We start from the raw sequence: 17,787 nt of genomic DNA, 5'->3' as shown, positions 1-17,787 counted from the left end.
TCTGAGGCAGTCTGCTGTCTTCATGAACTGCAGCTAAGGAAACAAGATAGCTACCAAGCAGCGTTTTCTGGCCTTGTTGGATTGTCTGCATCATCTCATCAGTGGTGTATTATATATCTGTCCCTGATTCCTATTTACAGTCCTGATTTTCTTATAACTAAACAAAGGGGACTACTACAGAAGTAATACATGAACCTGTATTAGGTGTTAGTAGGGATCTCTGATCACTTGAACTAAATTCCTGGATGTGAATATCAGGCATTACTGAGTTAGGAGCAGATTTGGAGCTAAACCTGTGGGTTCAGACCTATCTCTTAATCTTGTGAGCATCTGTATATGGTTCATTAAATAATTCATGCTTCTTTTTTGTTTTAAACAGCTGTCCGTGATCGGATGGTACCGCCGCCACCCCCCCCTCACCACCTCTATGCCAAAGCTAACACGTCATCTTCTATCTACCTTCACTGGGGAAAGCCTGCCTTCACGTCTGCACAAGTCATTAACTACACCATCCGCTGCAACCCGGTGGGGCTGCAGAATGCTTCTCTGGTTCTCTACTTTCAAACGTAAGTGCAGTGCTACAGATGAGTCTTGTCTTCCCATTTCCAGATACCTCTTCCTCAGTTTCCAATTTCCCTGACATCTTTTAATTGCCTTTTACTGTAACAATGTATATCAGCCTTCAAGGACTGTGTGTTTCACCCTATGACTGCCAGTTCTGTTTCTTGGGTTATTTTAAGATATGTTCTTAGAGCCCCTTAGTTCTCTACTGTGATCCTTGGACTGGATCCCTGGACAAGCTCTTGAATTTTTAACAGCTTCTTAGCTCTCTAAGTTGAATTTAATTTTAAGCTCTTCTTTGATCAAACAAAAGAAATTGCCAGAACAAGCTACCTATAAAATAGGCAAAGATAGGGCTTAGTCCAATGTCTGATCGTAGGACTGGCAGCAAGAATTCTGAGTTTTGAGGGTTGAGCGTTTCATTGCATGAATGACACATTCCTGAGTGTGCGGTGACCTGTCAGGAGGAGGCTGAGGAGGAACTACAGCTTGCTCTTCAGAGAAGCGATGCACGAGCCACAGAATAGTAGGACAGGGAGGAAATTCTGCTCAAGTTTAGCCTTCAGCTCTGTACCCTGATTATCCAGAAATATAAGACTTTGCTGTGTTGTGACTGCCTGTGGGTTGGGGCCATGGTGCTGCAGAGGGAATACATATGTGTGTAGCTCCCTCAATACTCAGGTTTACTCAAGCCTTCTAAAGAAGAAAAATGCTGCATTAAAAGATAGCCTCCATCCCGATACTGATGTTTTTCTCTTCAAAGAACACATCCCCTGCTGTATACCTCCTGACTTAATGATTAGACACAGTACAACTGCCATGTTAATTTTTTGGTGGGAAATAAATAGCATAGCAACGAATACTACTTTTTGTGATGGGATAAAATTATTGCAAATATTGGTGGCTGACTTTGCAGCATAGAAGATGAAAATACTAAATGAAATTTAATAAAGCAAGTTCTGTGTTTAGTAACACCACTATAAATTGAGATTTAATCTCAGCTTGGCTATTATTGCCCTAAATTCACCCAGGTGTATCTGAAACCAACATTTTTCCCCAGAGTTAAAATAGAGCAGAACATCTACAATTGATTTTTGTGAGTATTTTAATTAACTTAATCAATTTTACAATTTATAAATTACCAAATGTGAATGACTACAAGAGGAGTAGGGAGCTTTCACATTCTACGGAAAACCCCTAAACATGGGGTGAGAGAGGCTGTAAGTGCAAGGGGGAATTGCACACGTAGCCTTTGTCTGTACTGTGAACTGAAAAGCAGATCCAAGCATAGCCAATAGAGCCAACAGCACGTACCTTTTCAGCTGTGGGTCTAGTTGCAGTTCTGGTGTTACTCCAGCTTAAAACATAGTGTCCTATGGATGAATGGAAAGAGCCGAGTTTGGGAGACCTTAGCTCTCTGGACCGTAGTATTCTTGGACTCGCTTATGCCTCAGCTTTCCAAAAACCTAAGCTTAAGTTAACATAGCAAACATAGTGTCTTCCAGAGAGCTCCAGAGTTAGCACGAGTATGAATGAATGTTTTCAGGTAGACGATGCAGATCTACTATGTGCCTGGGCTTGAACTGGTTTGTCTTGTGTTGAACTGACAGTGGGAATCACTCTCCATGACTAAGGGACCTCATACAAGTTTGGGATCATCAAGTCAACTCCTGCTGTTAAATTTCTTTTATTCCTTCTTCTGCACAGGTCAGAGACTCACATGTTAGTTCAAGATCTTGAGCCAAAAACCATGTATGAATTTGCAGTTCGGCTGCATGTGGACCAGCTCTCTAGTCCCTGGAGTCCAGTGGTCTACCATACTACTCTTCCAGAAGGTACGGGCACAGCTGCTTCTAAAAGAGAAGTCCTGTAAGCCAATGGTCTAAAAAACCTGTTGCTTTATTAATTTTAAGCTGTCTGTGGGAGAGAAAAATACTTTATTTTGAGATAGATATTGCTGTTCTCAGTGTAAGATACAAAAATGCTCTTGGGAAAATCCACATGTTCTGGAACTGTGAAATTTTTAAAATCTGCCTAAAATCAGCAACTCTTTTTATATAAAATGTGATATCCTTATGCCATTATCAACAACTGAATGGAAATAACTTTAGTAAGAAGTTTAAAATATGTATTAAAGAAGCACAGGTGATTCATAAGCATATACTATGAAAATATAAAAATAAAAATATAAATAATAATATCATAATATAATAATATAAATATAAAAACAGAAGTTTTAGAAACTGTAAGACTATTACACATGCATCTTCCTTTCTACTACCCTAGCTACTGATTTGCTGTTCTGTCAGCCTGGTCAATGAAAATCAAAAACTTCAGTGCCATATTCTCAGCATTGCAATATTTGGGGCGTACCCTTTAATGGGAATATGATGGGATTTCTTTTTTGTCAGTAACTGTTTTCCTCTGTAGTTGAAGGGAAAATATGAAACTTTTATAAACATTTGAACATTTACAAATGAAAATGATTGAAATCATCATTTATGAAAATATGAACATTTACAAAGTCTAAGCTATTGACCAGACCAGAGTTAACAGGAGAGTGTATGTTGAGAGACATTCAATATCTGTTTGTTTGTTTGTTCGTTCATATTTGTTTATCTGGGATGTAGCAGTAGCCACTGGGTCTGCACAACAGTTTCTTTTTGAGCAATTTAATTGCATATAAATTAGTTTAACCTAATATTATTGTGTTACTGTTCTCACAGCACCATCTGGCCCTCCAGTGGGAGTGAAGGTGACTTTGATAGAGGACGATACTGCTTTGGTTTCCTGGAAGCCACCTGATGGTCCTGAAACAGTTGTTACACGATATACTATCCTCTATGCATCCAGGAAGTCTTGGATTGCTGGGGAATGGCAAGTGTTGCACAGAGAAGGTAAACTAAAATAAACATACGAGCTGGACAAACGATGTTACTTATAAGATGCTCTGTTACTTTCAGCTCCCTTGGACTACAATAAAAAAGAAAATCATATAAATGTTCACATAAAAGTTATAATTAGTTTGGAATTATTCCCAGGGTTGTGATGAAAATGTATTAAAAAGCGGCTAATACTCAGAAGGTGAGGGGAGAGGAGCTGTCTGTATTGCTTTGGAGCTCAGTGGTGCATGTGAACTAAAATGTCTCATAAATCCAATTACATCCATGTTAGTTCTGTTGTAACAATGATTGTGGCGGTTTCATTTTGTAAATGCACTCTTCAGATCTGAAGTCTCTGAGATGCCTTGCTCCCCAGAAATAAATTTATAAATATGACTGTGTGGGTTTATATGTTTCTTTCAATCACGGCCAATCTAGTTAGCTCAGTTTGCTTAATGAACTTTCCCCCGCTCCCAGTAAATAGCTCTGCAAATTCAATTTCGTTCCCTGACTCTGTTCCGCAGCTGAACCCTAGCTAGCTAATCTAACAGTAACTCGGGTATGCTCATGTGAACTGCAGTCACATCTTTTTGATTAGATATAGACATAGTCCAAATTTTTATAGGCACTTTCTAGAATAAAGCTACAAGTTGAAGAGCTTCATCAAGAACAGATTTCTATTATAGCCAGAAAAAAAATAAAAAGGCATTTACTCTTATTCAAAATACACAGAAGCAGTACAGAATAAATAATACTCTATTAATGTGTTAAACCAGAGAGGGGAACTCAGCGTTACAGAGTAAAATCATGTACTGAGTAGTTTCTTAGGAGAATTGCCTAGAAAGAATTACAATTTTGTTGGGTTTTTGCTGTTTCATGACTGAAAGCTTACTTGTCAGCAGAGAGTGATGCTTTAAATTTTCTTTATAGAAAATACGTAAAACTTACTGATTTTCAAAGCGCACTCACAGAGGAAAATTCTCCTTGCTATCAGTGAGAGTGAACTGTTTTAGTCCAAAGATGGTGGTTGTCCCTTATGTGGCTCTTAAGGAGAACATGAGGCCCCACGGCCATTTTGAAAGGTGGCAGTTCCTCGTCGTCTTGGCTGGAGTAGAATATTGTTTGTCTGGCTCTGCTCAAGTAGTAATTGTCGGCTGTAAAGAATAACAGCAAAATTACTGATAGCTTTGGCAAAATTTATGAAAATTAACTAGTCTCTGAAAAGTCAGTGAGCTCTAACTACAAGGGGAAGATTGAGCTCATGGTATTGCCCTACTAAAATTATTCAAGTAAAAAGTGACCTAATGTCAAGTTGTCATATTAAAGGACCTATTTAATATTAACTTTTATGCACTAAAAATAGAGCAGATTTAATTTTAAATTCACAGAGAGCTTGTATTTGAAGAATAAATACTGTCATTTTAGCAAAGATATGCTGTATTTGTTGTACGCAGCGCAGTGGTTGAATTGTTGTTTCAGGTATATACTTCAGCTTAGCCGTGACTGTGAAACTCTGAACAGCATCTCAAATAATACTTTACCAGAGGTATTTCAAATGAGGGGATGGCAATAACAATAAACATTTTCATGTGTTCCCTTACTGAAAGTGTTGGAGGGAATGGGCAAGTGGAGAGCTATAAATCTCAGTGTATTACAAAGTCTATCAACTTTAGAGTCACTAATTTTGTATTTTGACAGATATATTAGGGATTGAGGCATGGCGTGGAATTTAGGCACCTTGACACGTTAGAACAATCAGTGGTGCTCTTAGTTAAAGTAAAGGTAAAATGCTCGTGAAAGAAAATGAGTGTAGAGGGAGGATTGGGCAAATACTGTAATAGACCTGTGACAGTCCTTTCATAGCTAATTTGAGACAGGAGTAAGATTTGGGTTTTTTTGTTTGTTTTAATGCATTTATTCTGACAAGATCAATTAACTCTATGTGATAAATGGCATTGCTTTATCTTGACATTAAACTTGTCCTGCAGAATATTTCTGAAATCTTAACCCCATTCCTCCCCTGTACTTATAAAGACCCCCAAAACCAAGAAAAAAAAACCAACCACCTATAAAAATCCTAGCTTAGGCTTTAGATTATATATTGAGATTTCTACCAATCCACCAACTTAAAAAACAAAACCCTCTACTGTGACTGAGCCTGTGTTAGCCATGGTGGAATTTAAACTGTAACTGCAATTTGTTGCTGATTTGTGATGTGAGTTATCTTCCATCCACCTCCCCCTTTTCGCTAGCTCCCTTCAAGTGGATCAGGAGTTACAGCCTTTACACACTTGGTGTGCAGTAAATCAGTACAAAGCGCTTACTTGCAGTAGCAATGGAGCAGATTTGAAAGGAGCTGGTGGGGAAGAGCCTCTAATATTGAAACGTGACCTTTCGCCCTTGCTGGTGCTAAATATTACAGCTCCTTTGGTTACAGATACCTCACATTTTACTTCAAATGCTTTCAGCTAATGGGTGTTTTTTATGGAAGAGCTGAAATAGCTTTTGAAGTAGCTTCCCTTTTGCCAAATGTATAATCTTTTCTGTCAACAAAACAACCTTATATTTTATATGCTCCCATGATGCTGTAAAGTCTGGCTTCTGAAAATGATTTGAAAGCCTGTTAGACTTAAATCTGAGAAAGTGAATAGAATATGTGAAAGAGAATAGGGGATAGATTTGGTCCTATAACTGCAACTATTTCAGAAAGAAAATAGTATATTTCTATAGCAGGAAGAAACAGGCGTTTTAGAAGGCAATTGGAATTTTAAGCAGCAATCTGCAGTCCCTGGACAGGCAAAACTCTCATTGACTTTTATAGGAGTTTTGCCTGTGTAAGGACAGTGTGAGTGAATCCTATTTATGTTCTTAATCTGTTTCTCTTGCCTTCAGGGACTTAAGGAAATGAATCCTTAGCATGTGAGAAAGACATTTTCCATAATATTTTTAGTAGCACTGCTTAGATGCACAGTAATCAAGCAAGCCTACACAGGTCTAAATAGAGTTTAATTTTATTTTGAAAGTGCAGTATAATGTACTTTTACAAATCTGTCCTGTTCATTTTACCAAATAGACCTGAAATTTGATAAACTAAACTATAATTATTTTGTTATGACAATTTCTATTCACATTCATGGTACAGTATGATTGCGGAAGAGGATTTAGGAGGCACATAGATTAATATATGAGTGATCTAACATTCTGCTTTCTGTGCCTGAAAGTCTAGTTAACTCCTGGGACACCTCCTCGCACATATGATCACAACGTTAACACTGTCACACTGAAATGCAGCTAGGGCTAGATTTAGGGTGAGGTTGCTGTGCACTGTAGCAAACACTTGGTTTTACACCATACCGGTACCTCTTTATACTGTGCTGTGTTCAAGAAGTACGGAGAGGGAAGACCCCCTAGGGACAAGCAGCCATTCTCAGCTAACCCTGCAGAGGCAGGTTAGAACATGTAAAATTGATCACAGTCTTCAAACAAGATTTGGAGGTGGCACTGGAAAGGAAGTGTGGGTCCCAGTATCTAAATCTCAGTCTGTTCCCACAGAGTTTGTCTAACTGGGACTGCTTATTAAATCTTTTCATAGGAGCGATGACCATGGCTTTGCTGGAAAACCTTGTAGCAGGAAATGTCTACTTGGTCAAAATAGCAGCCTCCAACGAAGTGGGAGAAGGACCCTTCTCAAATGCGGTGGAACTTGCTGTCCTGCCAAAGGAGACATCAGAGTCTAATCAGAGGCCTAAACGCTTGGATTCAGGAGATTCCACAAGTCAGTAGCGATGTTTTGGTTACTGTTGTCACAAGTACCAGAAAAAAAGGTCCCTGTTGGTTTTATCTTGTAACTGTTTCCTGGACAAACCATTCTGTTTATGTGAGGCAGTCCTAACAGTGTAGTGCTTTTTCCTAAATGAAGCCATTTTAGAATTTTATGTCTCAGGACAATTCAACACTGGTTTAATTCTTTTGCTCAGAAGTTTGAAATTTGCCTTTATAATGAGAAAATTTAACTATTTTGAATCTTACATCAATGCCAACTTTGCAGTCACTCTGCTAAGGTATTTGCTATAGTAGGTCCCCTATTTGACTTGAGATAGTAGTATCACTTGGTCAGTTAGAACCAGACAGCACAGCAGAGATGAGATGGCATCTCAGATAGGACTGCAGAAATTTGCTGGTTCCTGAAGCAGCCCAAGCCGACCTGTCAGTCTGTGATTTACCAGCATATGTTTTCACTGAAGAAGTCAGCCCACCTGCAGCTTGCTGGAGAAAACTGTGTGTTACTTTGAGTAAATTTAGATAACTTCAGTGGTTTCTCCGTGTAAGAATGGAATAACAAATTGCCTTTGTCTGTCACAGAATGGGATTTATCTGGGTGACTTCTCACTGATTTTAAAGCTGTTTGGGGACAGAATAGCTAGTAATTATTCAAGTATATTACCCTTTTAGCCTTTTCTAGGTGCTACACACTGAATTGTGAGTAAAACACAGGGATTTTTCTTACTCAGGTTCTCTTCCTTCCTGAAATTCAGTGGTATTTTAGGTCTGGCTAAGCAAACAAAGTAAGGCCCTCAGGATTAGATCAACAGACATAAGAAGTCAAAGCATAAAAATAACTGAACCCTCCTAGGGGACAGTGCCTGGAATTCTCCAAGCCTTTTCCCTTTTTTCTCTAGTAGCACCCCCCGAGGATGGGGCTGGGGAGAGCTCTGCTGATGCATGCTGTAGTGACCTACAAAGAGTCCGTGGTGTGGGGCAGTCCCTTCTTCCCCTCCCACACCATGCCTGCATACACTCCTCTGTCTGTGCTACAAGTTTTATTTTCAAAATTGTCAAAATGTATGACAGAGAAGGTCTGGAAATCGCATTAAAAGGAAGCATTTGTCTGTGTGGTTGTGACTGTAACCCCATTCATTTCCTGATAGGGAGCAGGGGGTAACTATTCTTATTTACTGAGCCTTTCCATGTTCTTTTTTGCTATAGCTTATTCTGACTATTACCATCTGGACCAGAAATCAATGACTGGCATTGTTGTCGGAGTGTGCATAGCCTTGACCTGCATCCTTATCTGCATCCTGATCTTAATTTATCGCAGTAAAGCCAGGTATGCTTCTGTTCTTGAAAAGTGACCTCTTTTTCGAAGTTCTGCTTCTGTATGAGCATGAGTCACTTGGGACATGCCTTCTCCTCCAAAAGTGCTAAGTTCTTTGAAGCACTCTGTTTCTTCACCTATTCTTATCAGAAATGGTAACAAAGCCCCAGGCATTTTTGATTCTTCCTATTCCATCTTAGCTCCCTCTACAATGAAAAGAAGGAAGAAGCAACAGCGGGAGTCAGTGGTGCTTTGACAACTAAATATGAGGCATGCTTCCAAATAAAAACCCTTTCAAGTCAGATAAACATGCTTCTTTCCATCATCTGTTTTTTCCTGCATAACCCTACAGCTTGTCCAGTCATGGCTTGCAAGGTGTTAACCCTTTGGTGTTGCTGGAGAAGAGCTTTCTCCAGTCAAGGAGAAGTCTGGGGGAAGTCTGACATGAAGCAGTTCCATGATGCAGTTCCTTTGCACTGATGCACTCCACTCTCTCTCTCCCTCGTCATTAGCTGCTATGGAGCATAAACTGGTCCAGTGACTTTGCCCATAATTTGGGGATCAGAACAAATATATGTTACGTGAGAAAAATAAAATAAAAGTGCCTGAAAGACTATTTTAATAACAAGGGCTTTGTAGCACACATGCAGGAGAAAGTGTGGACTGGGAGATGGTCTCTGTGTAGCATGGTAGAAAGGCTTTAATGTCATTATTGGCTACTTCTTCCAGGTATTATTACTAATCATGAGAATTCCTGTCTGCTCATAAGCTTGTAGCCTAGTCTGTATGATTAACTGAAAGCAGATGTTATTTTTTTCACAAGCAATGGCATTTAAATTCCAAGAGAGTTAGCACTATCATACAGTAAAATGTAAATGTCAAGAATATACCAATATTACTAGATTAATAATAGCCTTGAAGTTTTAGCTTTGATTTTATGCAATTTTTTCCTATGGGTCAATTTTATTCCTGCTTAACATTGTGCAGGAAAACATCTGCTCCTAAACCTGTGCAGCAAAACACTGACCAGCTGTCACATACCAGCATCTCATTAGCCAGTGCTAATGAGGTGGGGAAGAGTATTGAAGGAATTGCAGAGAATGAAGAATCCTTATTGCCAATGATAGTGGGAAACAGCTTCATTGATGCTAAGGTACTGTGAGCTTTATTCAGTCTCAAAACAGAGATCTTTCTTTAGAATTCATTGCTATTACATCTGAGTCCTTACCAAAATTAAAATATGTAAACTACAAATTAACGGCAGCTTTATTAATGGGACAGGCACAAGTATGGCAACCCAACTGTCAAATTTTCAAGACTCATTTTAAAGTTCAACCAGAGATGTGCTTTAATACATTTGTCTTACACTGCACTCTGCAGATTGCCAAGTTCACCTCTGGCACAGTGTCAAAGGATAAACACTCCGTAGGCTCAGGGCTCTTAGGAGGTCCCTGCTGGTCCAAAGATTTTCTATTCTAAGACCAGGAAATAGGTGAGAGAGTCCTTTTCAGCACCTACTCCAGTTAGTGTCCGTTCAGTCTAGTCAGGTATGACACTAAACAGGTATGAAAGAAAATACCATTATCTTTTCTGTATTTTTATTAGTAAGATAATGTTATACTTTATAAACTCATATTTGGTCAAATTGTAATATAATCTAGATGGCAGGATATATCAGTGGATCTGTAGTCCCTTTCTGTAGAATCTTACAGTCCAAGTGTCCAGTCTGATAAAAACACAAGTCTGCCCTACTTCTGCATGCAGACCTACTGATTTGAGGCATGTTTTGTATGCATTGCAAACTCAAAGGGAGCTGTTCCCTAGGGGTATTTGCAAGAGCTGGAAAACTGTGGAAAAGAACTCCAGTGCAGACACAAATAGTGTGTCTGTGAATGGTCACATTCAAAATAGTAGAGTGAGAGCAGTGGTGGAGGGAATATTTTGCGGTATGTTTGCAGTGCTATACCCATTGTGTCTGGCCTGTGGGTTTGCCAAGTTAAATGGATCCAGTCTTTTAATTGTCTTGAGCAGTAGATGGATACTAGGTGAGTATGAATACTAGACCACAAAAACTGACTGAGCGCTAAGACTTCACTTGTCTCTCTTTTCAGTTTGGAGCTGATGGGTAGGAATAAGAAAATATTTTCATATATCTTAGAAATTTAGTTTGTTAAAACAAACTGCTCTGTCTTTCTCTATTGTAGGGAGGATCTGATCTGATTATCAACAGCTATGGGCCTGTCACAAAGGCCAGCTGCAAGAAAAGGTGGCTGTTCTTCCAAGATACTAAGAAGGCAAAAACAGAGGAGGTAATTGGTCTAACGGGCAGAGTTTACTCTAGTATCCTGTGTTTGCAAAGAAGGATACTTAGATTTCTGTTTATTGAGAAGCATAATTAGTCACCTAAACTTTAATGGGATAGTTTCAGTTGTGTTAAGGTTGATGTTGTTCTATCTTCTAGCAAAATCACGTGGAGAAGTTTTTCATTTTCTGCCCCAAGTTGTCGGGTATTGTAGCTTTTCGCAGTTAGCTGATTGCCTGTGCTCTATCAGTGAGCCAAAGGATTCCTGTATACAACTGCAGGGACTTAATATACATATGGGTTAAACATGTATTTCTAAATACAAATTAAACAGAAACACATGAAGACTCCCCTGCTACTGTGACAACTATAACCTTAAGTTTGTTGAAGAGAAACCAAAAGAGGGAAATTAAATGATTTACCCAAACTATTGAAGGATTTTGAAATCTGAGCGAGAGCTGGCTGGCTTCTGAAACTGTTGCTCTGGCTGCACCTGCTATTTGCATGAAAAATATAGCAGTTTAAAAATGAAGTGTTAAACCAAATCCTGAACATTGTCATGCAAATTCACACCCACAAGGCATCTAACTTATGTTTACTGAATTGTAACTTGTATTGTGCTCTTGTATATTTAAGGAATAGGAAGTCTTAATATCCATGTTGTGAATTCATATTTCAAAATATTTGCAGGAGCAGCTGCATACTTCCAATGCTTCTCTGAACAAAATATTTGCTACCATCCAAGGAGTAATGCTTAAAGAATATGCATGAGGAGATGGGAGAGAGCTCTACCAAGTGTGTTTGTAAAATATCAGACAGGTCTCTCCAGTGAAGTCATTCTTGGTTAGCCATGCTTGGCTGGAAGGGATTATTTTGTCTAGTATGAAAGAGAAAAGTATGAGCAAGACTTGAGATTGATTCTTTTTATCCTCCTGTAGGAAAGCCCAGATTGTTGTTCCAAGCCAATGCTGTTGTAGGCACTCTGGCAGAATATAGGATAGGAAGTGCAGTAAAAACTCAAATGATGGCTCAGCTTTACAGAGACTGAACAACCTTTTTCTCCCTACTTTTTATGCAGCCTCAGAGAAGATTTGTCCAGGCAGTGTGTCTGTATCAGCCAGGTACCACTGTGCTGATCAGTGAGGATGACTCCCCCAGCTCCCCCGGCCAGCAGTCGAATTTCCAAGTGCCTTTCAGTGTTGTCGCCGATACGGAGCATTCGGCCAACAGTGAAGGAAGCCACGAGACTGGAGACTCTGGGAGATTCTCTCATGAATCCAACGATGAGATACACCTCTCCACTGTGACAAGTGACACCCCTCCCACCACCAGCCCTTTTGTAGGCAGTGACTTAGGTATGAACATGATGAACCCTGCCTTAAGTAACTGCAAAGAGTGTCCTCTGCCATTCGCTACTGACCAGACTCCTACCTCATCTCTTCAGATACAGTCTGCAGTGCACAACTGACATCCTTAGGGCCATGCCAGACATCCTCACAGTATATGTCTGTTCGAAGGACAATGAACAGGAAGCCAAAGTTTTTTGTGGAAAGCCTGACTAACCTAGCAGGTGATCCCATATTTCTGTTGAATGTTTTTCTTTTTCTTTTTTTGTTATTAAAACTCACTCATTTTGAATGTTCAGTAGTCAACAAATGCGAAAGGACAGTGAAGATTTCTGACTAGAGTTAAAAATGTATCACTGGAGCAAAGGGAAGGCTGTTGGCCTTTTTGCTGACTATCTACCTCAGTTTGCCGAGAGGTGAACTCTGAATGACAACTGCTTTACCTCATTTGTGTTCTAGTTGGTCTCAGCTATGGAACTGATGATACTTCCTAGTAGTGTTGTTTTATTTTGAGTTTCTTTTTTTTGGTTGCGTGTAGAATGCATAGGTGTGTGTGTGTGTGTGTGCGTGCGCATGTGCGCACTCAGTGATCAGGGAGTTGTATAGGTAGATGAACAAGATTGTTTAGCTGAAGCTCTGTCTTTAAAAAGAAGGAAACCTCAGAGTATAAAATATATTGATTCAATGTGGCTGACTCGAAGTTAAAAACTGGCAAAACTGGAGTTGGTGCTTTCATGTATACAGCCACATCAAATCTTTTGTACCTCTTGGTTTCTTGTAGCCCCAGTAAGCCTAGGACAGTGCCTTCCCCCCAAAACTTGTGCCAGCAACTGCTGACAGGGTATATGCTAAATTTTTAGGGCTCTGGGGCATGTTGGGTTCCCCAAAATGACAAAACATTGCCTCTGTTGACAGTTAATGCTAAAAAGCATGGCAAAACAAAGAAGTATTTAGCATTTCCAGCCAGTTTGTCTCTGCCTGAGAGTCATGGAATAGATAGTAATGCTGAGTATTCCAGTATCTCAGTACTTCTCAGCAACGGTGCCTTGTGTTATAGATTGTGAAATTACTGATTTGCCTTATGCCTTTTTAGTATTCATAAAGTTGCTTTGGAGTACAGAAAGATGCCTTAAATGCTTCTTAGATGTTATCAAGTGAACTGTGTCACAAGTCTATAGTCCATTTTTACCCAGCCATGAGTTGCAGGTACTGCTAGCGCTGCAGTATATCTCGGAGCTGTTGTTAGGATGCAGCGCTGCTCCTTGCCTTTGCCTACTATGCTCTTAGCCAGGAATTTTAGCTCAGGGAGTGACTTTACCCACATGCCAATCTAAAACTCTGATTAGTCCACCATGAGAAATAAAAAGCCAGAGCTTTAGTTGAAGAGTCTGTTGAAGGAGGTGAGTACTGCTACTGCCTTGAACCCATACAATTCCTGTTTTATACTACCTCCTTTAAAAGTTATTCTAGTGTTTTTTCTTTTATTTTTTTTCCTGTACTCAGGGAACAGTTTGTTACTTTTGAGCTGCCTCACTGAAACGTGGAGCAAACTGACAGGGTATCTTGTTTTGTTTTTTAATAGGAGAGAAAGGGGAGGTTGGATTCATCCAATGTTATAAACTAGCCCATATCCATATACAGTCCTGTTCTCACCTCCTCCTCTTTCCTCATTTTACTTAAAAAAAATAAAAAGACAAAATTAAAAAATAAAAAGAAAGTTTAAAGTGTGATGTTGTGACAAAGCAACCATAGGAACTCCTGGCTCTATTTAAGTCTGTCAGGACTCCCACTGACTTAACTGGGGCCAAGATGTCACCCTTAAGGTAGGCAGGTTGACTTTTGTATTGTTCCTTACGTATCAAAAGATGGCCAGAAGTCATCAATAAGCCTTACTGTTTTGTCTGTTTTATTTTGATGAATTGGCCTGTAGTTACTGTAGATCTTCAGCTTGTAACTGTTTGCTAGTTCTAAACCAGACAGTCCATGTCCACCTTTTCATACTAGTGTTGATTCAGAGGCTTTAAAAATAATCTTGTACCAAAGAATTTTCTGTAGAAGAGAAGAAAGCTGCATATTTTCCAAAAATGATTGAACTAGTTAAAAACTATAGGTTTGAAGAGCTGAACACGTTTTATTGTATAAGTAGTTACTAACCAAAAACAATAGGGCTTCTACTGATTGTAGTAGTTGATTGCATAGATGAGTTGTATTCTTCTACAATTTTTAACTACCTTGTTGTTGCAAAGCCTTTAAAGAAAGTTCTAGTAATACCAGCAGGTATCTCCAAAGACTTTCAAGTGTATTTTTTTTCTTCAGCATGTAGTTGATCAACGATACAGTATTAAATAAAATATTTTTGAACAGTTTTTATCTACTTGCTGAAGAAAAAGAAAACCTTTTCACCAAAGATTTATTTTTGGTCTCATCAGGCAAAATGTTTAGTGTACAGCAGAGAACTGTTTCTAGTTAGGTAAAGTGTGAATTAATTGAAACTAGATTAAGAATGTGTAACTGTAGCATGAAGTTTCACACTTCATCTTTCAGATTAGCCTCTTTTATTAGTTTCATTCGGAAAGAGCTGATATGCAGATGGTAACTATTTGCTTCTCCAAAGACTTGTTTGCTGTAAGTACTGATGAATTGATTTCTTGATTGATTGATTGGTAATTTTTTGCCCTTCATTACAGGTAAATATTCTAAATCCTAAACTTCTTCATGCCAAAGACACACTTTGTAGTTTAACCTGTGAATAATTTGGGAGGAACAGACTTCACATAACATTTATCAGTCTGATAGATGCTCTACCTTCAATAGTCAAAGAGATCAAAATATTCAATTTATTAAAGAACAGTACATCCAGAATTCTATTTGTCAGTTAATGTTTTTTCTTAAAGTACTTTTTATCAGCAAATAAAGAAAACCAAAGATATTTAAGGTTACCCTCAGCATATAGGCAAGCTTAGTTAGACATTAATTATTCTGTTTCTTTTTCTTTATTTTTATGTTAACCAAATATAATGTTTCTTCAGAACCCCGTTCACATTCATATGCTTCCCATTACTTTGTCATACAGTTAATTCTAGATTTATTTACATTTTTCTTCCAGAACAAAAAATATGATCTAATCAAAAATTTGTGGCCTATTATTAATTTTTCACAATATTTTGTGAGAAATTGTCTTATCATTGAAACGACCACCAATGTGAGCAAAGAAATCTCCAGAAAAACTATATATAATTTGATATTGTCTTTACTGAACTCATTAGCAGAATTCCTCATGATTGAAACACTGCAAAATCAGGCTTAAAGTTTAAATGCTTCATATCATTGAGGCCAAAGCATCTAATTATAGGTATGATATTAATGAATGAAGTTTCTTAAAATCATACCTGTTGCAGACTAAGGAAATCACAGGTTTTCATATGTAAACTTAATTCATTTCCTTTGCCTAGAAAGAGCTGGCGGAGCACAGCAGGCAAAATGGTTACAGGTTTTCTTGGTTATGTCTGTGGTAACTGGGTCCTGGAGAAAACATTATCATTTTGCTAATTACGAATTTTACTAAATATGTTCTGGAAGATGAACATAAATGTGGAATTTAGTGTTACACTATGTGAATTGATTTTGTTTAATTGTATTAATAACTAAAGAGCCATGGCTGGTGTAATGAGCGTATATGCAACCCCTGTACTTTAAAAACAAAACAAAAATGTTACTGTTGATGTGACTTGAAAAGCATCAGAACTTACAGAGGAAATCTTGAAACTGGCTTTCCAGGTTAACTGTGTTTCCAAATGAGGACTCCGATTGCCCTTCCATTACAACAGTAACGCCTGCTCTGCAGGATCTAGATCCAAACCGAAATGTTCAGTCTGCCCAGAGTTACACATTTTATTTTCTTCACATTTTACAAGAAAATAACATTCCCATCTTTCAGGAATTATCTAGGAAAATTGGGAATGTGTATGCCATGCAGAACTGGGCTAAATCAGTTCATTTTTTTAATAGCTCTGCTTTTGTAAAAGAAACTTGAAAAACTACATATCACTTAATAATTTTCCATATTAACTGTCCATTTTCTGCCTACTTGGATTTTACAGAAGAGAGTATTGAGAGATTCCTGTACCTGTTTTTATTGTATTTAATACTTTCTTCCCTCTTTGGTTCTATCACTTGCTTTAGACTATGAGCTAAATCTTGTTTGCCTTGTTCAAATTGGGGTCCTCATCCTTTTTCTTTTTAAGTCAGTGTGAGAATTCACTTTAATTTCAGTGACGAGATTCACATAGGGTTCTGCTGATTTCAGTTTGCATGATCTGGACAAACAAAATCAGATGTTACTTTTTTTTTTTTTTTAAGATCTTCTCAGTGTTACTACTTTTAAAGGACAGAATTCTTGATTTTTAAAACTCCTATTAGCAAACAGGTTTTTGCAGAATAACGAGTTACCATGCACCAGAAGTCCACTGTAACTCTGTATGCATGCAGCCTTAGCCTATAGCAAATATTGAGTATTTCAAGTCAGTTTAACTCTTTTTCAGTGCAAGCTAACTCAACTTGAACTACTTAACATTTGCTGCAGCTTGAACATGCACAAGAATAATTATGATGGACTGTCTGGGTCTCAGTAATATGTTAATCTGAAACAATTTGTAAGCCCCGAGCAAGAGCAGGAGCTCTTGCTCTTTGTATTTGTTACAGAGTGAAGTTCTTACAGAAAAAATCACTTTCCTATCAAGGGGAATGATTTTCAGTTCTGCAGGGCACTATGTGTTTAGCCCAAAACCTCATTCAGACCAACTGAAAAGGTAGCTGCCCAGATGTAACTCTGGTGGTATTTCACAGAAGTCAATTTACTGGATTTATTGTGTTAAAATTGAAAGCAGAATTTCACCCAGTAAGTGCTAAAGAGGTACTTCATAGTTTGAATAACTCTAATGAAGTTTATTTTCAGTTCTTACTTGCTGGAACTGCAGCACTGCCGATACAGAGTAATTCCTAATGGAGAGGTATGTGAGCATCTCCAAGAAATACTGAGCACCTTTCTATAATAACATAATTACAAATATACTTTTCATGAAAATGCATATTTTGGAGGCTGTGTTAAAAAACACTGTTCTTCAATGTGAGTCCAAAATCCAAATCACTTTCTGTTAAAATAATCACTTTCTGTTAATGTAAATCCACCTTAAAAGAACACATTCAATTTGGGTAAAATTCGGCTCTCAGTTCTGATATAAATGAAGATTAACTTTATTTCTGCGGAATATCTCTAGATTAAGACTAAGACTGGTCCTAATTTACTCCAGGGGGACATAAGCTCATGTTTAATGTCTTGCTGTATTGGGTCCTCTGGTTCCATTGTGAGTTGAGCTCATTATGGAATTTTTCAGACTTTCCACTGTTACATATACCTACGTTGCATCTGCCTGGTGTGTTTTCAGTAAAGACTGACTGTATATGAAAAACTTACTTATACAAAATGTTGCTTTTTGGTTGTTTGGCTTTTGTGTTTTTTGGTTTTTGTTTTTTTGTTTTGGGTTTTTTTTTTAAGTTGTGAATGAATTGCCAGTGTAGGAGCCAGGTACGTATCTCATATTG

At 38.2% G+C, this 17,787-nt stretch overlaps 1 protein-coding gene across 1 annotated transcript in view; it reads left to right on the top strand.

Moving 5' to 3' along the window:
* The window catches only part of PRTG (protogenin), an 83,759-nt gene extending 71,451 nt beyond the window's left edge, over window positions 1-12,308 (top strand). Inside the window, exons 13-20 of the mRNA XM_067305796.1 lie at window positions 380-566; window positions 2,269-2,396; window positions 3,288-3,458; window positions 7,036-7,218; window positions 8,430-8,550; window positions 9,526-9,691; window positions 10,743-10,847; window positions 11,919-12,308. Of these exons, the coding sequence (XP_067161897.1) occupies window positions 380-566; window positions 2,269-2,396; window positions 3,288-3,458; window positions 7,036-7,218; window positions 8,430-8,550; window positions 9,526-9,691; window positions 10,743-10,847; window positions 11,919-12,308 (1,451 nt within the window). The remainder of the gene's footprint in view (window positions 1-379; window positions 567-2,268; window positions 2,397-3,287; window positions 3,459-7,035; window positions 7,219-8,429; window positions 8,551-9,525; window positions 9,692-10,742; window positions 10,848-11,918) is intronic.
* Window positions 12,309-17,787: the final 5,479 nt, after the last annotated feature.

The sequence above is a fragment of the Apteryx mantelli genome, chromosome 15 (genome assembly GCF_036417845.1).
Source record: "Apteryx mantelli isolate bAptMan1 chromosome 15, bAptMan1.hap1, whole genome shotgun sequence".
Taxonomy (NCBI): Eukaryota; Metazoa; Chordata; class Aves; order Apterygiformes; family Apterygidae; genus Apteryx; species Apteryx mantelli.
This window is presented reverse-complemented; position numbering and strand designations above follow the sequence as displayed.